The sequence below is a fragment of the Schistocerca americana genome, chromosome 1, assembly GCF_021461395.2.
Source record: "Schistocerca americana isolate TAMUIC-IGC-003095 chromosome 1, iqSchAmer2.1, whole genome shotgun sequence".
Taxonomy (NCBI): Eukaryota; Metazoa; Arthropoda; class Insecta; order Orthoptera; family Acrididae; genus Schistocerca; species Schistocerca americana.
The window spans coordinates 381,279,960-381,306,035 of NC_060119.1; the positions used below are offsets into that span (position 1 = coordinate 381,279,960).

General features: G+C 38.9%; 1 protein-coding gene across 2 annotated transcripts in view; it reads right to left on the bottom strand.

The window, feature by feature from the left end:
* Nucleotides 1–10,304: 10,304 nt before the first annotated feature.
* Nucleotides 10,305–26,076, bottom strand: part of LOC124601234 (calponin homology domain-containing protein DDB_G0272472) — a 142,059-nt gene continuing 126,287 nt past the window's right edge. For both annotated transcript variants that reach the window (XM_047136229.1, XM_047136227.1), the window contains 4 exons: nt 14,239–14,312; nt 10,912–10,960; nt 10,678–10,825; nt 10,305–10,584 (listed from right to left, as the gene is read on the bottom strand). In XM_047136229.1, the coding sequence (XP_046992185.1) occupies nt 10,397–10,584; nt 10,678–10,825; nt 10,912–10,960; nt 14,239–14,312 (459 nt within the window). In that variant the 3' untranslated portion in view covers nt 10,305–10,396. The remainder of the gene's footprint in view (nt 10,585–10,677; nt 10,826–10,911; nt 10,961–14,238; nt 14,313–26,076) is intronic.

Sequence of the window (26,076 nt, forward strand, 5' to 3'; positions counted from 1 at the left end):
ACCCACTATTCACATTCACTGTACTCTGTTTCGTTTTGTTGTAAAGCAGCAATCACAATTTCGGCATTACTCATGTACTGGAAGCCAGTTACAAAACTAGTTAACACATTGCCAGATTTTTTTATCTGTGCACTTGTTATCGTTCATCAGTGAAACCTTGAAAATAACTTTCTTCTATATCTGGAAGAATTTTCCTCCATGATCAAACTAGTGAGTGTGGCTTGACTTCCTACCAAGCATCAGATATAGGGCATCTAGAACTATCAACTTCTTCCAGAACACCACCAAATCATTGTCATCAACCACCATTCTCGTTACACCAGCCGGTAGAAATGCAACTAGACCTTAGCCCATTGCCTATATAACGGCAGTCATGTTGGGACTTTTTACCTGTGATCCTCTGGACTTGAGTTAGTTCCTGTTGTTCCCTCTGGAACATAGGGCTATTATGAAATTCCCCCACCTGGTACGATTTCTAGCAAGTCTCTTCACTTCACTGCAGGTTTTTCCATTCTATGGAGCTTCTCACTTGATCGTCCTTTTCCAGGTCTTTCTGGGACAGCCACGTTTTCTAACTTCTTGACAGTTCCAATCCGATGCCACCCTTTCAACAGTGTCATCTGGTTCCCTTAATGTATGCCCAATCTAGTTCCATTTTCTTTCCTTGATTTGTGTACTGATTGGTTGCTGATTTGTCTCCCTCCCAAGATTTTCATTGGTCATTATACCTGGCTATCTCACATTTAAAAAATGCCAGACACAGCGGTTGATAAAAATGTGGAGCTAGTTTTTGATGTGGTTAATCACCTTCCTAGTTTCACAACCATACAACAGAACAGGCTTCACACTGCTACTGAAAAGCCGGAGTTTGGTCTTCTTTGAGATGTTCCTATTTCTCCAAACAGGGTACAGTTGTACAATGAACAAATTTGCTTTGCGGATGCGATTACGGACATCCTCCTCAGCACCTCCTGTAGTCATGACCAGACTTCCGAGATGGAGGAAAGACTGGACCTGTTCTACGTCCTCTCCATTAATGGTCACCCTATTCACGGTGGTTGAATTTATCTGCATTTCTTTGGTTTTGTGAACATTTATCTTGAGGCCTGCAACTTCTGCCTCTCTCTGTAACCTGGCCAGTATCTCTTCGATGTCTTGATATCATTGTGCCATTAAGCAGATGTCGTCTGCGGAATCTAGATATTCGAGCCTATCCCACACCCCCATTGCACACCTCTCTTCCATCCTCCCATCAGTCTTTTCATCACATCATCCAACGCCAAAAGAAATAGTGTTGGTGAAAGAATACACCATTATTATACTAGCAAATTAACTTGGAAAGGCTTTTATAGTTCTCCATCACATAGTACTTGGCATTCATAGTCTTCATACATTTCCTTGATGATGATAATCTTCGTGGAATGTCATATTTTGCAAGTGTATCCCCCATGACTCTTCGACTGACAGCAGAGTCGAAAGCCCTTTTCAAAGTGAATACAGGTAAGGTAGAGGGTGTGTTGCCACTCCACACTTTGTTCCAGAATAATTCAGAGAGTATTGATAAGGTCCACACAGCATCAATGTTCTGTAAAGCCTGCCTGCTCTCTTCTCCATTGTGCTTCCACAGAATCCTTAATGCAGTTTAAAATGATCCTCTAAAGTACCTTACTTGGTACTGACAACAGGGTAATGCCCTGTTTCCACAGTTGTGTCCAGTCTGTTTTTAGCATCTCAGATGTTCTATTATATAGTCCTGGTGCCTTCGCATTCTTGATCTGCTTCAGCGCTATCCAAATTTCTGCTTTTGTGGGTGCATTTACACCAATGCTGGGACTAGGATCATTATATTCCATTTGTTCTTGTTCTACCTCACCACCCAGGTTTAGAATTTCGTTAAAGTTTTCCTACCACCTACATGATTGTTCTTCATGTGTGTTAGTATCTCCTTTTCTTATTCTTTGAGAGTATCTTAGTGCTATAGTTCGTTCACATCCCCCCTCTACGCTGCCTGTTCTGCTCTATCAGCCTGCTGATCTATCCATCTTCTGTGGTCTCTTCTCACACTCCTTTTCACTTCTTTATCTGCTGCTCTATAATCAGCTTCTGCCTGTGCTTTTTTTGTCCACTGGTTCTGCTCTGGTGATCTTCCTCCAGGCATGTTCGGACATCCAATCTCTCCGCAGGCGATTTTTAAAGCCAAGTTCTCTCTCACTCACTTGCACAAAAGTATTGTTAACTTCTGTCCACATTTCCTCTATGTCCTTATCCTCAGTTATCTCCAGTTCCAGCACCTGGAATATATTCCGGAGTTCCAGCTGGAACCCCTCAACTATCTGTGGATCTTTCAGTTTACCTACTTTGAATGTTCTATTCCTTGGCTCGAATTTCTTTCTGGAAGCCACAATCTTCAGTCGGAAACTGGCAGTAACAAGTTGGTGGTCACTACTTGCGTCTGTTCCTTTTCTATTCCAAACATCTTCCAGGCTCCTCCTGAACTTCCTAGGTACTGCGATGTGGTCAGATTGATTCTCTGTAATATGATCTGGGGATACCCATGCCTCCCTCATTTCATCTCTCCCAAGCTATCTATTTGCTTTCTATTGTATTCCTTTCCTATTTCAGGCTAACTAACTGTGGTTTCTTCAATTTATCCAGGTCATGTCTCCATAATTTCTTACCTTTTTCCAATTCCTTCAGTTTTAGTCTACAGTTAAGAACCAATAATTTATGGTCTGCCCCAGGAAATTTCTTAGTGGAAATGTGGTTTGGAAATCTGTCTTACCATTATACAACCTTTAAAACCTGTCTTACCATTATACAACCATTTTAAAATCTGGCTGGCCACTGTATAACCAATCTTAAACCTTCCAGTTTCTTTAGGTCCCATCCAATTATACAATCTTCTTTCATGATTTTAAACCCAGTTTTAGCGATAATTAAGTCCCAACTAAATGCAAAATTATACCAGGCAGATTTCTCTTTCATTCTTTTCCCCCCGTTAAGTTCTCCTACTACTATTTCTTCTTGTCCTTTTCCTACTGTTAAATCCTAGTCACCTATCACTGTTAAATTTTAAACTCCTCTTCACCTATCTGACTGGTTTGCTTTATTCCATCACAGATTCCTTCTATTTGTTGACTTGTGGAGCTAGGCAGCATATAAGCTTATACTACTGTGGTGGGTGTTGGCTTTGTGAATATCTTGGCTACGATAATGCATTCATTATGCTGTTCATAGTAGCTTACCTGCATCTCTATTTTCTTATTCATTATTAGGCCCACTACTGTAGTACCTCTCAATGATTTTGTGTTGATAACACAGTACTTACCTAACCAAAAGTCCTTTTCTTCCAGTCACTGCTTGTCATTAACTCTCCCACAAATTTCAATCTATACATTTCGCCTTTTAAATGATACTTCCTGTCATAGCCCTAAATAGTGACCAAGTCTTCTGGAACACCGTATAAAGTAATCAATCATATTGTTACTTCTGTTGTCAAGTGAACTTCTTCCCTGGGATGATGAGATTTCATTGTCCAGGTTACACGTCCTCCATATACTTAATGTGCCTTCAGAGTTAAAAACCATCTCTGGAATGAAAATAGTTGTGAAAGGCACAGCAAAACTCAATAATGCCGTCAGTCAGCTTCACATTCATAGGTTTGTGAAATATGCTCCATTTGCTCATTAGAATTCCAAGGGTCACTCCACTTATCTCTGGGCATGACTTATACAATAGTTACAGATCTGTTTCTTGTAGGAGAGGAATGTTACAGTGTATGGTTTCATGATAAAACTCGACAAATTAGATTAGGTGGTATTGAAAGCCTCGTCACTGTCTTTGCTCTTGATGGACGATTGCTGCTCTACTGTTAATTCATCAAACTACTGTATACTCATTTGTAAATAACTGAAGAATTCACTTTCAGTTCCTCTTACATATATATAAATAACGACATGAACATTCCCTACAGTACCTACAAATTAAGCAGTCTCTGAGTCTAAAACCTGCAGTTGTGTTTCTTAATGTATTCAAGAACGAAATAAGAAAACACTGCCTGCTTTCTTCTGTCTACAACCATATTGGTTGCCTTCTAATCTAGCAATGCTGTGCAATTATCGCTACAATGCCGCCATCTGTACACTGGAACGATTTCACACATCACGTGTGGAAGTGATTCACTCATGTGCAATGAGCCTTAGGGTGTCAATGGATCCTATCTTGAGCACAAAACCTTTCACCAATGATGCCTTGTGGTAAATAATATGTTCGTTGCAATTAAACAACCTTTCTACATACATAACATGCTGGAGGAATTTGAAAGGATGCTTAAATCTATTAAGAGGCTGTGTAACGGTATATTCTTCACCGAGGCAATGAAATTTCTACAAGCATTTACACTGTTAACAAGGAGACCCATAATTTAACACAGGTAGCATGGATTACTGCTAAGATTTTTGAATTCGAGTGGTAGCTTATTGAAAATGGATGCAGCAGTATACTGCACACCTTTCTGCACAAGAGTTAAGGAAGTTTGATCCAAATGCAGGTTTGATTTCTGCCGAGTATTAACTGAGTGACAGCTGCTTATTCTTGGCAATAAGCTAATATTATTAACAAGAAATGACAATAACGAATATATACAGGGTGTTTATAAATGAATATCGGGGTTTTAATGCTTTACAGTATTTATTATATCAAACTTACAGTTATCAATATAATGGAAGGAAACTTCCACGTGGGAAAAATTATATATAAAAACAAAGATGAGGTGACTTACCGAACAAAAGCGCTGGCAGGTCGATAGACACACAAACAAACACAAACATACACACAAAATTCAAGCTTTCGCAACAAACTGTTGCCTCATCAGGAAAGAGGGAAGGAGGGAACTTACAGTTATAAATGATATGTCAAATGAAAGAGCAACTCAAACAGTTTTACCAAGAACCTTATAAATGTTCAATGTGAGCACCATTTGTCACACGGCACACATCAAGTCTATAGCCGAGTTATTGCCAAACGCTGATAAGTGTGTCTTCAGTGATTGTAGCAACAGCTGCTCCAATCCAGTTTCTTAATTCAGGGAGGTCTGCTGGTAGCGGAGGCATGTAGACACGATCCTTGATGAAGCCCCAAAGAAAAAAAAATCGCATGGCATTAGGTCGGGTGAACGTGGAGACCATGCAAAGTAAGCCCTGTCACTGGGCCCCTTGCGGCCTATCCAGCGCTCAGCTATAGACTAGATGTGTGCCGTGTCACAAATGGTGCTCACATTGAACTTTTATAAGGTTCTTGGTAAAACTGTTTGAGTTGCTCTTTCATTTGACATATCATATCTGTAAGGTTAATGTAATGAATATTATAAAGTGTTAAAACCCCGATATTCATTTATAAACACTCTGTATAATGAGAGGTCCATGTCAAAATACCCAGACTCATGAACAGGGGTCAACAAGAGGTTCATGATCTTACACCACTTATTGCCCGAACCGCCCGTTTCTGAGCCAAAAATATTGTTTTAGAATGGGAAGAATTACCCCAAAATAAAATATCATACGACATAAGCGAATGAAAATAAGCAAAGTAGACTTAATTTCATGTCGATCGATAACTCACTTCAGATACCATTCGAATAGTAAACACGGCAGCATTCTTTGAACAAGATCCTGAACGTGGGCTTTCCACGACAGTTTACTATCTATCTGAACACCTAGAAATTTGAACTGTTCAGTTTCACTAATCATATGCCCATTCTGTGAAATTAAAATGTCAGGTTTTGTTGAATTGTGTGTTAGAAACTGTAAAAACTGAGTCTTCCTGTGATTTAGTGCTAGTTTATTTTCAAATGTTTTTTTATTCCAGTCTTTGATCACAATATTAATTCTTTTGACTATGACCGGTTTCAGTCCGAAATGACCAACCTCAGATCTTTTCTACACCATGTCCTAAAATGATAAGGCCATAACGGCATCGTCAAAACATATAGTCAGAACAGCATTGATTATTTGCTACAAACCATGAACTTATGTCATGAACTGTAGTTTTTGAAATCGAGCCAATATTGCACACAACATTCTTTACTACCAAGCTAGTGTCATCATCAAACAGAAATATTTTAGAGTTACCCATAATACTAGAGGGCATATCATTTATATACATAAGGAACAGGAGTGGCCTCAACACTGATCCCTGGAGCACCCCCCACTTGCCCATACCTCACTCAGACCCCACATCACAGCCATTCTTAACATTGTGATAAATGACCTTTCGCCGTCTGTTGCTAAAGTAAGACGTGGACCAATTGCGAGCTACTCCCTGTATTCCGTAATCACCCAACTTCTGGAATTTTGTGATCAGCACTATCAAACGCCTTAGTTAAATCAGGAAATCATAACATAAACCCATGTAGCACATAGAAATTCTAAGAATTCTGTTGCTACAGTAGTCAGTGTGGATACCAGAAAGGTCACTGTCTTTGAGATTCTGACAACACACTGCTGTACATGTAAATCAGTGAACCAAGCAGGGCATATCCGGGATAAGAACTATGAAGGAACCAGGCCCCTGCAGCTTCTGAAATTTTTGGTCAATCTATCAATGAAATGGATGTTTGCTAGTCTAAGTTCTTAGATGATGGGACCTCAAAAACATACAACAGTGTAATATGGTAATAATGTTTCATTATCACAAAACTGGAAGGAGTGGATCATATCCAGAAGAGTATGGGCACCAGGCTGAGGAAGTTGAAGCTAAGTTTAAGAAACTAGACACTTTCTGATGGTGTAACCATAAGGGGTAGGTTGCTAAGGAAAATTATTGATGAATTATAACAAAATTTGGAAATCTGTGGGAAGGTCTTATGGGACCAAACAACTTAGGCCATCGGTCCCTAAGCCTACACACTACTTAATCTAACTTAAACTACTTTATGCTACGGACAACACACACACCCATGCCCGAGGGAGGACTCGAACCTCCGACAGGGCAAGCCGCACTGACTGTGACAAGGCGCCTCAGACCACACAGCTAATTACAGCAATATTATGGTACGGTCATTAGGAATAGCACTCATGAATTGTTCAGTGTGTGCCAGGCAGTATGGGTTACCTTCTTTTTTCATAAACTGTCAACAGATGACAATCTAATATCAACATTGCCTTTCCGGACCAGATTAAGGTGCAAGTAACACAACACACAGTACTCAAATACTTCATACAGCCAGAAATATTCCATCTCAGCAACAGTCACAAAACAAATTTACAGTGTGTTGGCACATCCTCACTTACTGAAGAAGTGTCTACATTGGTGGACTCAGACATACACTAAAATGGGGGTCTCTGATGCTGTTATTGCTTTTAGTGAAGACAAAATTGATAGGGTGAAAGGACTACAGAATATGGGGATTATTCCTGGAGTAAGCTGCATCAGAGAACACCAACAGATGCATGAGGTTTGCATTTATAAAGCACAATATGCAGCAGAACGGGCCACTAAGGAGTCCAAAACTGAGAAAATAATGAGATCTATAGAAAATGATCAAAAGGATTATACACAGTATGGTGCAGGGTGCTTCTGAGTAAGAATAAAAAATATAAAACAAATATTAAGTGAACTCCTTAACTTTCGTTCTTTGGGGCCTGTAGTGCAAAATATGTCAGCTAATGACATAATTATTATGTCAGCCAGCTACACTGCTCTTTAAATGGTTTTTATTCTATAAATCATTCACGATGAGCCCATTTCGGCATACAGCCATCATCAGGTGCTCTGTAAATACATAAGTAAGTGATGGTCTTAATATAATGGACTGTAACATGATCAGAAAAGTTATAATACATTGTTAGCTGTTTTTTACCTCACATGTGATATCATTGCTGCCGTGTCCTGTCCTTTTGAGAATTATTAATTTCTCCTTAGATATACACTGGAGATGTACATTTGACTTTAGTTGGTTTTTGGGTATGGTATCTTTCTCTTGACAGCTTGTATGACAGTGGATCAGCAATATCACGTTTACATAATTATGTATGAAAATTTGGTTGGTTATTATTTTTATATGTTTGGTTCTAATTATGTTTTGTCTGGAATTTGTTTTAATTTTATTTACTATATAGTGGCGATCGCTGAATCGCAGATAGGCGCAACAAAAAGACTCTCACAATTAAAGCTTTCAGCCATTAAGGCCATCATCAACAATAGACGACACACACACACACACACGCACACACACACACACACACACACACACACACACACACGCACACACACCAGTGTGGTTTCAGTTGCCTGAGACTGCAGTCGTGGCATGTGCAAGTTGCGTTTGTGTGTATGTATGTGTGTGTGTGTGTGTGTGTGTGTGTGTGTGTGTGTCGTCTATTGTTGAAGGCCTTAATGGCCGAAAGCTTTGATTGTGAGAGTCTTTTTGTTGTGCCAATCTGCGACTCAGCTTCTCTCCTATATGGCAAGCAGCAACTTTCCTTTTAAAAATATTGTTACATTCCATCCTTGATTTACTATTGTTTGATTTAAGTTTGATTTGAGATTTTTATGTTGTACTTTAATTTTTCGTGATAATTTTGATATTACTGTCTACGATTTATGATATTTTTGGTGTTATGTTTTTGTTTTACACTCTTCATGTTGTTGTCGCTGTTACTATGGACATTTATTCAGCAAAATTTGCTTAAATTCCTGCACTGATTTTTCCATTTACTTCAGCAGTTGAGTTAGAAATATTGAAGACTGTTCCATTGCATGAGCTGGTCTCATCATTCACTGTAGTTCAACAAACATTATCATAGGCTGAAAGAATGGCACACTTTATCATCTGCAAACCAAATTTAATATTTGTGACAAATCTGCATAATGCACACTATTCCTTCCTCCATACAGCTGTTTAGTGGTATACTCTTTTCTCTTATTTAACTAAATAATTTGGATCAGTACTTTATATGCCAATATATTTTGTTCAATGTTTTTTCTGCATAAGAGCAAAATGTAAATTTTAGTCCATTATTATGAACTTCTTTCCAAAGAATGCACCTCCTGTTTCATCTCTGCATGTGGTTCATGTTTTGGGATTTAAAGTCACTTATCATCCAGTAACTTCCGAACACATGTGTTGCTCACCACTGAGTGTATGATTAAGCCCCAACCCCTTTCCTCCTTATTTGTGTGAGTAACTAATTCAAAATCTTCATTCTACCCATAATCACAATTTTCCGAATGATTATGAATGTTCTCTGCACATTCAACATTCTTATTAATGTATGTCATATATGAGACCAGAAAGGTGAGTACTTAGAGCACCAAGTAACAATTGTGATATATGCAGAGCTTAACAGGTGCATTCCCTGAATGACCAGGTTAAAATTACCAAGTTGAATTAACACAAGAAGAAAGTTTAGGGTATAATATGCTGTCGTTAAAGAGGTCACTGGAGAATAAGCACACCTGAAGTGATGTAGCAACACATGGCAAAGTCTAAATCATGATGGCTGGATGGAAATCTAAGTTAAGCAGTGTTTACTTGCTAGCAAAGATACATAAAGGCAATATGTAGCAGTTATAATTTTCCTGTTTCCCCACTTGTTTCAACTATATTATTCCTTTGGTAGTTTCTAGACTTTACATTTGTCTGAAATGGCACTGAGAATATCTGTTAGTTAACATATAGTTATGCCTCTAGACCAATTTTAAGATATAACTTTATTTACTCCCTAAAAATTAAGGTGAAAGTGCTGCAGGAAAAAGTAGCCTTTTTTCAGGCACTGTACAATATTCCAATAAAAATCTTATTGACGTATAATCAGATAAAAGTAGGCAATATTGCTGAATCAGTATATCAAGAATCTGATTGTAGGACAAATCAAAAGTGGCAAATTACATTTTGCACTGTTAACGCTTAAAATACCTAAGTGTTTTATCTATTATCAACAAATAACAAGATGAAATAAACGGCATACAACATAAAATAAGAACCGAAATTAAATTGACAGGTATCAAATCAGATTTTCAGCTTTGAAGGTAACACTGATCAGCAACGATGGAGTGATGAATATTAAAAATGTACAAAATAAAAACTAAATATGTATAAATAAAAAATTACTATACACAAAAGAATATATATCAAATTGTTTCGGGTATACACATAAAGATACAAAAAAGATGAAAACACATTCATCTTACTCATTTAGGTGTTTCTCACCCATACTTTAGCTGAAGTCCACTTTTAATGGAGAGTCTTCCAAAATGAAATATTGTAGTAATAATTTCTTACCATTAAGTAAAATATCCAAAACTTCTATGAAAGGTGAATGTATTACACAATTTCTGTAAAACATTAAATAATGAAATTGTCCATGATATATCTAAGTTCTATTTCACTAAACTTCTAATTAAAAGTCTTATTGCATGGAGGAGTATGCCACACAGCACTTGATGTTCTTACTAATGTCTTTTCAGGAACAGTTCCAAATATTTTAATAAGATCTGGTGTATGTGGTTTAAACTGGAAAAACTGAGCTATGAGTTGTCGACATTGTTCTTGACTAGATAGCTGTAAACCACGGGCTCTGTTAGCTGTAATAATAATAAGAAAACAGAATGAATACAATCTTTTAACCAGTTTGTTGTTTGAAGTAAAAGGATTTTTTAAAAATTTCCTATAGATACCTGATGTCCATGAAGGATACACTTTTTTCACAGTGACTTCTTCATCTTCACTTTCCTCCCCAGAATATATGTCATTAGTGCTAAACACACCATTTGGTTTAAGTTTTGCAACTTTGTCAGGCGCATTAGGTTTTACTTTTATTTCCTTCTGTGGAAAAAAATACCCCAAATGTAAATGCATTTCTGATTTAAAGAATTAAACATATTGGAAACAATGGATGTAGTACTACTTACCTTATTTTTCTCAGCCTCCTTTATTTTTAACTGCTCTTCAGCCTCCTTCCTGTGGAAACATTAATTGTTAGAAAAGAAATCAAAGTATTGCAAATGCTTTCATAAACAGTCTTCCCATTCTATTAATAGGTAAAGCATTCTGCAAACACCTAATTTGTGTTTGCATATAAGTAATAAAACTGAATTCTATAAAACTTCAATTATAAAACAAAATTTAAATTTTAGCAGGTTTCTAAACAAAAAAAGAACTTGAAAAGTGAAAGACAGGTAACTTACCTGAAATCTTAGCAGTGATAGATACAAGGAAAGCAGCGGGGGGAGGGGGCAACCACATTTCACTGGTTTCATGAGTATGATGACTGTGAGTATTACTGAATGCAAACCTCAAATTATTACTGAATCATTTAATAGAGCTGTCTTTTACTGGCAACAGTATGGGTAGCAATGTGGATCACTGCTTGCGAAAATTGACTGTGTACCCCCATACATTCTTTAAGTGGGCTCAAGCTAATACAAGGCATATTAAATATGAATCAGAATTTAAATCTGGCATGACGGAAATGGGTGCAACCTTGACAGGATGCTAGTGGGGATGTCTGGGATAGCACTGTAATGCTGAAGTTAGCGACATGCGGCCGCTCGTGACACACCACTATGAGTGAGCAAGCAAGTCGCACAGCGAATAACCATCAAGTTTCTCACGACAGGAGGCACCAAACCTGTGGAAATTTTTTCAGGGGCTCCGTGCACAGTGCAGTGAGGAAATTCTTTTGAAGACCCAAGTGAATAAATGGCATAAAACAATTGTAACAGGATGGGAAGCTGTGGAAAACATACCCCACCAAAGATGACCATGAACAAGCATCACACCAGACAACATTCATGCTATGTAGGACGGACCTTATTGCACAAGATCAGTGCATACTGCCAGCTTTTGGTTCAGGCAAAAGGCACATACCGCAACAAACAACACTGGCAGTGAATCCAAAATGTAACTCTTCTGTGTGCTCTGTGAAGCCTCACTCTACTGCTTCAGCAAGGAAAAAACTGCGGGAAATTCGTTTGGCATCTCTGGAATATCCCCCCGTAACAGTACAGATTGATCACCTTGTGACAACCATATGTTTGCATTGCTGAAAGAAGCAATTTGTGAACATCGGTTCGATGACAACGCAGCCGTAGAAGAGTTCATGTGCAGCAGCTGCAAACACGTCCTCCTTTCTTCGAGGATGCGATCAAAAAGTTGACAATTCAATGGGGAAATGCGTAGTAAAGTCAGGACACTAGGTAGGAAAATAAGGCTGGTGAATTTTTGTTTTGGTTGAGGTAATGAATTTTACACACACACACACACACACACACACACACACACACACACAAAACCACAATCAATTTTGGTTCATATTTGATCTCTCCTCATAACACCAAATGCTTAATGAAAGTATTGTTGGTTAGCAAATGAATAACAGACTGGTACAAGCAGCGAATCCTTGACAGTTTCTGACAGTTTGCAGGCTAGATTTCTTGCTGTCCGGTGTAAAATAATTTGAAACATTTTGGTGTTTTTGTGCTGTCTGAAAATGATTCTGTTCAGTGTATCCATCTCCTACCACAATAAGTGCTGTGAATTGTCCGAGTTTTTCTTTTATTGTTTACATGCAGTAGCTACTAACTGATGGGCAGAAATATTGGAAAAGGCATACCCATTAATTAAGTAATCCCAAGCTATTTTACATTACAGTTACCTGGGGGCGTATGAAAGATGAGAAATTCAATTCATTAAATCCACAACCAGAAAGCGTTACCTTCAGGTGGGGTATTGATTTGCATTTAGTCCAGGACACCATTAACATTGTAATACTTTAACGAACATTAATGTAACAAAATAAGAAAACAACTACAATTTTTTTCCTCTTGGAGACTTTCACAAATCATAACTGTGAAAACTGGTTGCATTTAAGACAATTTGAGTAAGCTTTTCAAGACATTGTACTTATAAGAAATATACAATTAAAGTGTCAAACACAGACGTTACAAGTGCCAGGATAATCCATTACACAATAATTTCCACTATTATTAATGCACTGACAAAAAATAAATTACATCATTTGTATGTATAGAGAGTATGAGTAACTAGAATGGATATTTCACATTTCCTCAGTTTTGTTCCATCCAAATTAGTTCCGCCAATGGTACAGTACAGCGACACATTCACAGTTTGGATCTGCAGCAAGGATAAATTGGCAGAGTTGGTTGAGCTTCTTATCTCCATTCATGAAATTATCAGGTTTACCATGGAAAAGTTTACAATAATCCTTGGCGTTGAATATAAATGTCTGAACAAATATATGTAACAATTCACCATACATCTGAGACACTGGGTGGTTGACAGGCACCCAGACAAGACTGAGTAACTTAACTAAGATTTCAGACAACATCCTCCTTTTAAGAGCTAATACAGAAAACACACACACACACACACACACACACACACACACACACACACACACACACACACACACCAGAAAAATGATATGGGCACAGGAAAATAAATGCTCACCCAAAGGGGTACTCAGTGCCAGAAGTACAACTACACTAAAAGCAGGGATGTGACACCACTGACTGACAAATCCTAATCAAAGTCTAGGCAGCAAGCACATTGCTTGAAGCACATGAAGAAACCCTATAATCCATATGGTGAAAGAAGAACCCCGACAGTTAGTGTGGCTGTTGCGTGGTTGCTTTGCGCGTCTACCTGAACAAATACACTCATATCTATGCCAACATCTGTGTTAGCACAGCTCTGTAGAAAACTATTGTTTCCAGTCACAAAGTTTCAGCACACTTGCAACCATTTTCATGTCACAGTTTAAAGCTTGCAACAACACTGCCAGCTGTCAGAGCTCCTCTTATACCATATGAAGTATGTGCTGATCATTAAAATTTTGTGCTCAAAATGATATCATTGAGCTTGACTGGAAACCTGAAACAGAACACGAGTTGAAGTGGGGTGATGTTGAACTTCTTTGTCACCTTAAGTTGGCTTGGTGGTTTTCCAAACATATAAGTAGAATATACAAGCCATACGTTGTTCTCACCGAGACCGAAATTAATTTTTCATTTGTTTACTTGCTATATTTTCTTACATTCAGAGCACTTGCCGGCAGATGCATTGTATTAGCAGAATAAATGTGAAATGTATGTACCAACACTATTTTGCAACTATATGCAATGTTTGTATGGTGAAAAATATAGATTCTTAACCTCTGTACAGAAACTGTGGTAAATGAGATTTGAGATTATATGTACGCCATGTCTACAACTTACTTGAGCTGTAATGCTTTTTTTTCTGCTTCCTCTTGCTCTTTCTTCTTCAGGGCTTGTACATATTGTTCTTCATCCTAGTGGAAAAGAAAGTACAAGTGTAAAATTGATTTTCCAATACATCGAACACATCTTTGACCTTTTCCTGGCTATATCATACACAGTAATCTGAATTCATGGTTTACACAACTTAAATATCTGCTGACTGTGTGTATGGTGCACACAAGGATTTTTTAGATTAGGCGACTCTCCATCCAATCCAGATAATGATAGCTGTCGGAAACCCAGAAACATCAGTGTATGTGGGAAATGGAGGTGGTGTATTTGTTGCAGTAGAAAGGAAACTCAAATCAACCGGGGTAGAAATAGACGCTGCATGTGAGATTGACTGGGCAAGGCTCGGTATCAGGGGTGGGCATAAAATGATTATTGTATCCTTCTAAGACCCATCAGACTCATCTCCTGATGTAACCAAAAACTGTAGAGAAAATCTCTGTTCACGTATGCGCAAGTTCTCCAGTCATACTGTAATCATCAGTGGAGACTTTAATCATCTAACAATTAATTGGAAAACTAAAGAATTTTGTCAGCAGTGGGCATAACAAGACATCCTGTTAACCATTACTAAATGTCTTCTCTGAAATCTACCTAGGACAGATAGTTAGGAACACCACTCATAATGGAAACAAACTGGATCTAAAGGCAACAAATAGACCTGACATACAAGAGAAGGTCTACATCGAAACTAGTATCAGTGAGCATGAGGCGTTTGTGACAACAGTGATTAACAAAGTACAAAGGACAATTAAAACCAGCACAAAGATATATATGTTCAGAAAACTAGATAAAAAATCAGTAGTGTCATATCTCAATGAGGAACTTGAAACTTTCAGCACAGGGCAAGAGACATTGATCATGCACTGGATAGGTATGTACCCAGTAGAACAGTTCATAATGATAGGGAACCTCCATAGAAGTCACTGCAAAGAAACTTCTGAAGAAACAATGACTGCTGTACAATACGTGTAAACCAAAGCGTATGGCTGTTGGCAGAGAGAGACACTGAATGAAACACTGTTGGCTGTCAAGAGAGCAATATGTGAAGCCTTCAATGACTACCATAGTAGAATACTGTCAACTGACTTAAACAAATCCAAAGAAATTCTGGTCATACGTAAAGGCTGTTAGTGGAACCAAAGTTAGTGTCCAGTCCCTAGCGAATGAGTCAGTTCTGTCAGATTCTATACTGAATTTGCAGCTGAGTTAGGCCCCCTTCTAACTACAATCTATCATAGATCCCTCGAATAAAAAATTGTGCCCAGTTCTTGGAAAAAGGAACAGGTCACATCTGTCTATAAGGAGGGTAATAGAAGTGATCCTCAAAACTACTGTCCAATATCCTTGACATCGGTTTGTTGTGGAATCTTAGAACACATTCTGAGCTCAAACATAATGAGATATCTTGAACAGAATGGCCTCTTCAATGCCACACGAGTCATATGAAACCCAACTCGCACTTTTCTCATGGCATACTGAAAGTTTTGGATTGAGGTAACCAGGTAAATGTATTTTTTTATTATTATTATTTCCAAAATGCATTTGATTCAGTACTGCACCTATGGCTTATTGTTAAAAGCACAATCATATCAGGTACCAAGTGGAATTTGTAACTGCACTGAGGACCTTTTGGTAGGGAGGACATGATATGTTAGATGGAGAGTCATAGTCACACGTAGAAGTAACTTCAGGTGTGTCCCTGGGAAGTGTGTTAGGACCCATGTTGCTCATATTGTATGTTAAGGAGCTTGCAGGCAATATTAATAGTAAAATAACGCTTTTCGCAGATGATGCAATTACCGATAATGAAGTACTATTTGAGAAAAGCTGCATAAATATTCAGTCAGATCTTGATAAGACTTCAGTGTGGTGCAATGTGTGTCAACTCAAATGTTAAGAAATGTAAAATTTTGCACTTCACAAAACAGAAAAGCGTAGTATCCTATGACTGTAATATCAATGACTCACTGTTGTAATTGGCCAACTCATACAAATACTTGGGTGTAACATGTTGTAGGGATATGAAATGCAATAATCACATAGGTTCAATCAAGGGTAAAGCACGTGGTAGAAATCTGTTTATTGGTAGAATATAGGAGAAGCGCATTCAGTCTAGAAAGGATATTGCATACAAATCACTAATGCAACTGGTTCTAGAAAACTGCTCAAGTGTGTGGGACCCTTAACAAATAGGACTAATAGGGGATTTGAACATATACAGAGAAGGGCAGCACGAATAGTCACTGGTTTGTTTTATCCATGGGAGAGAGTCACACAGATACTGAAGGAACTGAACTGGACGACTCTTGAAGATAGATGTAAACTATCCCAAGAAACTCTTCAACAAAGTTTCAATAACTAGCTTTAAATAATTACTTTAGGAATATACTACAACCCTCTAGTGTTACTCACATAGGGATCGTGAGGATATGCTTGTTTATAAAGCACCATGTAATACATGCAAATTGCAGATACCAATTTGTAGCAGTTGTAGACCACCGAAGGACCCACTTTGTTCCCTGTTAATGTCAGTCAAACATTTTAAATTCTCATTTCACCCATCCATTGATAACTGCAACATCAAAGCCCCCCCCCCCCCCCCCCACAAAAAAACACAGCCCTTTTACTTTTATGCCTTTGAGCAAATAGTCTTCCCTTAAATGTTTCAGAAAAAAGGAATCAAGTAACGTGTAATTATTGAATCATCTCGGTCCCAAAACCATATACATAAATCCATCCGTCTTTCAGGAAACTGTATTCAGTCTTTCATCAAATTCGTGTACGATCACTACATATTTGTCAATGTCATTAAGTTTACATCTAATGTATGATGCCAATCCATATACAATGCTGTTTTCATTTTTGCAGTTGCATTTTTCTTTGCCGTTTGAATATCCCGAAATAACAAAGGGAATAATGCTGTGCAGTGTGCTGAGCTCTGAATAGACAAATGACTGTTATGACGCACAAACTCCACAAAATTTCAGTTCGAATATATTACTTTGTTTGATACTGGCACACCTACTAAATAATAATAATAATAATAATAATAATAATCATCATCATCTATATTAGCTAGTAAATAGTAAACATTAATAAATTGTCCTTCAGGCTAAAAATTAGTTTATAATATAGTTTTCTTGAAATTGGGATGAAATTCCCACAGCCCTCTTAAAAACCTGTTCATAAATATACCTTGGAGTGATGTATGATTGCTTCTGTCAGTATTTGTTGTTGAAGATTCAGAATGTTGCATGAATTCATCAGACAGCAGCAACATTTACCACTTTGCACTGAATCTCAAATGATTTATGCTCTCAGCACGGCTTTCCAAAGCACTTTTCTCTGCGCTGGAAATGTTAATCGCCTTCTTGCATCAAGTACGAATGGCAGTTGTACTGTTTCTAGGATCAGGAGCAACTCATGGAAACATGAGTTCTTAAGACTTTTGATATCACTTCGTGTTTGTGCATAGCTTTGACTTTTTTCAGATTTCAACACACTAAAGGCGAAAAAACTAATTTAAATACAACTGGTGACATGAACTACTTCGAAGCCATGCTTCAATTTCATTCCATTCTTTATTTTTCCATTCGTTGTTTGGACATAGTGCCACCAAATATGATTATCAGGCATGTGTTCTTTTACTTTACAGTCCGCAGAGTTACAGATTTTCCTTGTTTACGTCGTTAATGGGTTTTCTACCTTTATTCACAGTTTTCTCAGTCTCTTAGCTCCTGCACTTTGTGCTGCTTGGAACTAAGGCCAAGTAATGCAATCCAAACAGGTTGTGGCCCTGTCGGCATAGTAGCCATTACGCAGTGACCAGGCACTTGTCTGCAGCTGATCTACAATACTGGCCATAAAAATTGCTACACCACGAAGATGATGTGCTACAGACGTGAAATTTAACCAACAGGAAGAAGACGCTGCGATATGCAAATGATTAGCTTTCCAGAGCATTCACACAAGGTTGGCACCAGTGGCGACACCTACAACGTGCTGACATGAGGAAAGTTTCCAACCGATTTCTCATACGCAAACAGCAGTTGACCGGCGTTGTCCGGTGAAACGTCGTCATGATGCCTCGTGTAAGGAGGAGAAATGCGCACCATCACGTTTCCGACTTTGATAAAGGTCGGATTGTAGCCTATCGTGATTGCGGTTTATCGTATTGTGACATTGCTGCTCGCATTGGTCGAGATCCAATGACTGTTAGCAGAATATGGAAGCGGTGGGTTCAGCAGGGTAATAAGGAACGCCGTTCTGGATCCCAACAGCCTTGTATCACTAGCGGTCAAGATGACAGGCATCTTATCCGCATGGCTGTAACGGATCGTGCAGCCATGTTTCGATCCCTGAGTCAACAGATGGGGACGTTTGCAAGACGACAACCATCTGCACGAACAGTTCGATGACGTTTGCAGCAGCATGGACTATCAGCTCGGAGACCATGGCTGCAGTTACCCTTGACGCTGCATCACATACAGGATCACCGGCGATGGTGTACTCAACGACGAACCTGGGTGCACGAATGGCAAAATGTCATTTTTTTTTCTGATGAATCCAGGTTCTGTTTACAGCATCATGATGGTCTCATCCGTGTTTGGTGACATCACGGTGAACGCACATTAGAAGCGTGTATTCGTCATCATCATACTGGCGTATCACCCAGCGTGATGGTATGGGGTGCCACTGGTTACACGTCTCTGTCACCTCATGTTTGCATTTATGGCACTTTGAACAGTGGACGTTACATTTCAGATGTGTTACGACCCGTGGCTCTACCCTTCATTTGATCCCTGCGAAACCCTACATTTCAGCAGGATAATGCACGACCGCATGTTGCAGGTCCTGTACGGGCCCTTCTGGATACAGAAAATGTTCAACTGCTGCCCTGGCCAGCACATTCTCCAGATCTCTCACCATTTGAAAACGTCAGGTCAATTGTGGCTGAGCAACTGGCTCGTCACAATACGCCACTCACTACTCTTGATGAACCGTGGTATCGCGTTGAAGCTGCATGGGCAGCTGTACCTGTACACACCATCCAAGCTCTGTTTGACTCAATGCCCAGGCGTATCAAGGCCGTTATTACAGTCAGAGGTGGTTTTCCGGGTACCGATTTCTCAGGATCTATGCACCCAAATTGCATGAAAATGTTATCACATGTCAGTTCTAGTATAATATATTTGTTCAATGAACACCCGTTTATCATCAGCATTTTTTCTTGGTGTAGCAATTTTAATGGCCAGTAGTGTATGTGAGTGCATGAGCAGAAAATTGATGAATCACCCATCCATATCTAGAGCTCCACCAAGACAGCGAGAAACAAGAAAATAAATGTTACACAGTGCTGTGTATGGAAGAGAATGGAAACAGGCAAGTACGGGTGCTTATAATTAAACTTTTGCTACTTGAGAGGGTCCCTGTCATAAGTGAGTACGCATAGGACAATTAAACTCTGTAGAAACATTTGTAAGGGCATGTGGAAGAGAAATAATGAATAAACCATTGGAAGAAACACATTTTAATTTAAACCTGAGAGGGCAACATTTGTTAATTACATACCATGTTTACGTTGCATGTTACAAACAGTGCTCAATGTGATGACCATTTGCATCCTCGATAGTCTGGGACCACACTAGAGATTACTCTACTGCGGCTCAAAACAACAGCACCCACAGCATGTTCAGCCGTCATGACATAGCTCAAGTACTGTTTGAAATCACACACAGCGACCAGCATTCTCGGCCAAGGCAATAGTAACTTCTTCAACAATTTGTGGTGCAACTTAATTCAAACTTTTGAATCACATTCTTCAACCCCAGTGTGGAAAGAGAACCTATCTGCATTCTTTTAAGTGTTGATACTTGTGCCCAACGGCGAGTTATGACACTATCAATACAAAGCATAGTCTGTTCATCATTCCTATAAAGTTAGTTTCTCATGTGGTGAAGGTTTTTCACCTACATGGCTCAAGCAATGATGGTCATATTTTAACCATCCTGTATATCATGGGGTAAGTAACTACTTGAAACAGATAACTGTGTTAAAACAATGACAGATTACCCTATGGCAAAACTGTTGTTCAGCCCCATACATATTGATAGAAGTCTGTAGTATTTGTCACATTTCAGATATTTTACTAAATGGACATGAACATCTCCATAAATCGCTTTTACAAAACTTATTACTTCCACATATTAGAGGATCATAGTAGCTGACCAGTACTATGTGCCTGACTGAAATATTGACTTGCCTCCCCCCACCCCACTTCCTCCTTCCCATCTTCTCAAGCAGTGGCATATATCAGCTTCCTCAGATCACTGCCTCGTGACAGCTCAATAATCATAAAACAGTTATGAATCTTTGTGTACACAATGGATCACCATGGGATAGTACGTGTAATACATGTAGATTTCAATTTCAACATTCAAATGCGATTTGGAGTATCACATATGTTTTGAACTATAACAATATAGATTGGATAAACTCAAAAAAAATTTAAAAATCAAAGTTTTTTAAAAATATAATTAAAGATTTTTTCTCCAAATTTGAAATTTCTCAGATTTTCCACAGTTGTCTACATTTCGAGATTCACTGGACACCCTTTAAATGCTATTTGGAGGCTGAGTGGGTACCAGACTATCCCAGCTGGGCCTAGGACTTTTTTCTGTGACTTCTTTCATCTATGGTAATTATTTGATATGTTTGTTTGGATGGCCATGTTTTGCAGCAGCTGTTAAGTCGGTTATTATTGGTTTTCCGTCTTGAGTTTACTGCAATTTAATTGAAGAGAATATAACACCAGATGGGTTTCGTTTTTATTTATAAAGCTTAGTCAGTGGTTATTCTGTAAATCGAATACATATGCTTACACATTTTTAAAATGAAAACAGCATGTTGTTTATGCAGTTGGAGTGCAAGTTTCTTACGGTGTTTCTGCACATATTCTCCAAACCACTGTTTCTTCCCTCCTTGGTTTGGAGAATATGTAAAGAAACACCGTAAATAACTGCCTTTCCAGATTTATCAACAAAATGCTGTATTTACTCTAAAACAATGAAAAATGTAAGAACATACGCATCCAATTTACTGAATAATCACAGAAGTTGCTTTGTAAATAAAAGCGCAACGTGTCCGGTGTTAAATTCTCTTTAATTTAACTGCAGTAAGCTCAAGACAGAAAACCAATAATAACTGGTTTGTTACATGAAAAAAGGTCAAGTTATATCATCATTTGGTGACCACATCATCAATTTATGTCTCCTTACAACTGGCTCAGTAAGTCAGTCAGAGGTCAAGTGCCTCTAACATTGTCATTTTGATGGTGGCAGATTCTACAGTTAAGAAACAATGTTGTCAGAACTGTACTCTGACTTAGGATTTTTATTACATCGAGAGATGCCCTCCACTAGCTCATCAGACCACATGCTGCCACTGATACACTTCATACACAATTTGTGCCACTGTTTTGACTTGGTTCGGGGAAAGGAGTTTGCTTTTATGCCTGAAAGTCAACGGCGAATCCACGATTTTTCCAAACCTCACCACATTCGGTTGGTTACTAAGAATGAACAGAACCAGAAAGCTTAAAACAACAATAGGCTATGTCACATTTTCTACCAATTGTTGGCTTCACCATCAGTAGTGGTTGAGGAAGCCTGCAAGTTCCCATCACTAGTGTGGAAGATTAAGCAAACCATTAATGCTCAAAGTGGACACTGATTACCATCCTGTCTCATCTGAATGAAATTTCTGTTCATGAGGACAATTCTTTGCTAAAATTAATTTAGTAGAGATATACTTTCAGTCACTCCTTGATGAAAGCTAAAGGAAGATGTTAATTCTGACCACACCATTTTGATATCAATGACAGGGTGCCTTCTGACATTGCTAACTTCCTCACAATATTCCACAGGTTCTTTCAATAGACTCGTGCGGGGATTCTATATTGTACGACTTATCTCAACGAAGGCCTTCAGTCCACCACAGAATACGTAAATGTCATGCAGAAAGAGCCTGTACCTAAATCCATTAATGACCTTCTACAAAAAGTGAAGTACTGTGCACGATTTCTTTCTTAGGTGGCCTTCGTAGCCCATCGAGCAAATTGTCAGTTGTGAGAAGAACGCCATCAGTATTTTCAGAAATTAATATTGGTCCTCCAAAAAAATCAGCGCTCTTTGCCTGTAACTTGCTAGCCTCACTTGCTGTTGGTTTTCGCGACAGATACACACTCACATAGCATCGGGGCAGTTCACTGTCATAGTAGAAGATGGTATGGAGAAGCCAACCATGTTCATGTCAAGGATACTTACTCCAGTTTAAGGAACACAATTTACTGATATAAAAGAAAGCACTGACCATCATCATTGGTGTCCATAAATTTCGCACCTTTGGATGGTCACAAATTTCCTCTCATCACTGACCATAAATTGCTCTTGTCCATTTAAGTATGTAAGGCAAAACTGCCAGAGAAAACGGCACACTCCTTTCACAGATGGGCTTCCTAAGTGACTAACTTCCAATAATCCATTCACTATCACACTTCTGTTCGTCATTCTAATGTGGATGAACACTCTGACGTTCTGGTAGGTCCAGACTCTGAGTTTGATCACCAAGAGAAAGTTTGTTTACTGTCAGACAACCAACTGTAGCAATCACTCAACACATTCCTTATAAATTTCTGGGGCAATGCCACAGCATTTAGTCGCAACCATTTCTCCCAAGGGTCCTGTAACGTGTTGGGTTGGGTTGATCTACCAAACTCTCCAATGTTGAACTACCCAACCTTTACTGCTAATCATCAGTGGACCAACTTCAGGTTCGGCATGGTGTGGTGCTACTTATGGAAGACGGTGAATGTGCTGGGTGGTGGTGTCATCCTTCCTGCAACAACGGATGCTCCAGTTCCTGCATCAACCCCAACGGGGGATTTCTAAGCTATTGTACGGATGGCGTAGTTGCAAGGGTGGTTCAACAGCATGCTGTTTGTCAGGCACACCTCCAGCCCACCTTGGTCTCTCTCCATGGTCGAGTTAACATAGACATTACAGGCCCTTTTTTAGGATCCATGTTATTACCATTGTGGACTCCATATCCCATTTCCCATGTTGTTCACCTCCAGCAGACAACAGTGGACACGGTGGGAGCCTTTGAGTGGATCTTCCAATAACGGGAATGCATCTAGCATACTGGTGAATGACAGCAGTCCCCAATCCACAGTGAGCAATTTGAAAAGGTTTTTCACCCGCAAGGGAATACATGTAACTACATCCACCTTCCATATAGGCTCAAACGAGCATGCAGTGCAATTTGCACTTTTTTTAGTTCCAATGTTAAAAGCCCCCTTTTTTTGGAGGGGGGGGGGGTCGTCATCAGCCTTGTGACTGGTTTGATGTGGCCCACGAATTCCTCTCTTGTGCCAACCTTTTCTTCATCTCAGAGGAGCACATGCAACCTGTGTCCTCAATTATTTGCTGGATGTGTTCCAATCTCTGTCTTCCTCTACAGTTCCCTCTAGCATTATGGAAGTCATTCCTTCATGTCTTAATACACATCCTATCATCCTGCGCGTTTCCTTATTAGTGTTTTCCAGATATTTCTTTCCCCTCCGATTCTGCGCAGAACCTCCTCATTCCTTACCCTGTCAGTCCAGCTAATATTCAACATTTATCTGTAGCACCACATCTCAAATGCTTAAATTCTCTTCTGTTCCAGTTTTCCCACAGTCCATGTTTCACCACCATGCAATGCTGTACTCCAAATGAACATTCACAGAAATTTCTTCCTCAAATTAAGGCCTACATTTGATACTAGCACACTTCTCTTGGCCATGAATGCCCTTTTTGCCTTTGTTAGCCTGCTTTTGATGTCCGCCTTGCTCTGTCCGTCATTGGTTATTTTACTGCCTAGGTAGCTGAATTCCTGAACTTCACCTACTTCGTGACCATCAATCTTGATGTTAAGTTTCTTGCTGTTCTCATTTCTGCTACTTCTCATTACTTTCGTCTTTCTTCGATTTGCTCTCAATCCATATTCTGTACTTATTAGATTGTTCATTCCATTTAGCATATCATGTAATATGCTTGTCTTTCACTCAGGATAGCAAGGATAGCAATGTCATCAAGAAATTGTATCACTGATATCCTTTCATCTTTAATTTTAATTCCACTCCTAAATATTCTTTTATTTCCATCATTGTTTCTCCGATGTACAGAATGAACAGTAAAGGCAAAAGACTACATCCCTGTCTTACACACTTTTTAATCCAAGCACTTTGTTCTTGGTCGTCCACTCTTCTTATTCTCTCTTGGCTCTTTTAAATATCATATATTACCCGTCTCTCCCTACAGTTAACCCCTATTTTTCTCAGAATTTCGAACATCTCACACCATTTTACATAGTAAAATGCTTTTTCCAGGTCAACAAATACTATGAATGTGTCAAGATTTTTCTTTGGTCTTGTCGTCCACCTGCTTAGCCATGCAAGCAGGCCCGGGTTCGATTCCTGGCTGGGTTGGAGATTTTCTCCACTCAGGGACTGGGTGTTGTGTTGTCATCATCATCATTTCATCCTCATCACCGGGGCACAAGTCACCCAATGTGGTGTCAAACGAAATAAGACTTGCACTTGGTGGCCGAACTTCCTCGAATAGGGGCCCCCCGGCCAATAATGCCATACACTCATTTCATTTCATTTCTTTTCCATTAGTCTTGCTCCCATTATCAACCGCAACATAAGGTTCGCCTTTCTCGTGCCTTTATCTCTTCTGAAGCCAAACTGATTGTCATCTAGCACATCCTCAATTTTCTTTTCCATTCTTCTGCAAGTTATTCCTTTCAGCAACTTTGTTAAGCTGATTGTGATTCTTGCACTTGTCAGCTCTTGAAGTCTTCGCAATTGTGTGGGTGATATTTTTCTGAATGTCAGATGGTATGTCATCAGACTCATACATTCTATACACCAATGTGAATAGTCACTATGTTGCCACTTTCCCCAATGATTTTAGAAATTCTGAGGGAATGTTGTCCATCCCTTCTGCATTATTTTATCTTACGTCCTCCAAAGCTCTCAAAAATTCTGATTCTAACACTAAATCCCCTATCTCTTCTAAATCGAGTCCTGCTTCCTCTTCTATCACACCACACAAATTTTCCCGCTCATAGAGGCTTTCAATGTATTCTTTCCACCTATCCGCTCTCTCCTCTGCATTTAGCAGTGAAATTCCCAATACACTCTTAATGCTACCACCCTTGCTTTTAATGTCATCGAAGGTTGTTTTGACTTTCTTGTATGCTGAGTGTGTCCTTCCAATGATCATTTCTTTTTCGATTTCTTCACACTTCTCATGCAGCCATTTCGTCTTAGCTTCCCTGCACTTCCTATTTATTCCATTCATTCCTCAGTGAATTGTATTTCTGTATTCCTGAGTTTCCTGAAACATTTTTGTACTTCCTCCTTTCGTACTTCTTCCTTTCATCAATAAAATGAAGTATTTCTTCTGTTACGCAGGGTTTCTTCGCAGTTACCTTCTTTGTACTTTTGTCCATTTTTTTTCCTTTCAAACTTCTGTGATGGCCCTTTTTAGAGATATCCATTCCTCTTCGACTGTACTGCCTCCTGAGCTTTTTCTTACTGCTGAATCTATAGCCTTAGAGAACTTCCAAGTGTATCTCATAATTCCTTAGTACTTCTGTATTCAACTTATTTGCTTATTGATTCTTCCTGACTAATGTCTTGAACTTCAGGCTACTCTTCATCACTACTATATTATG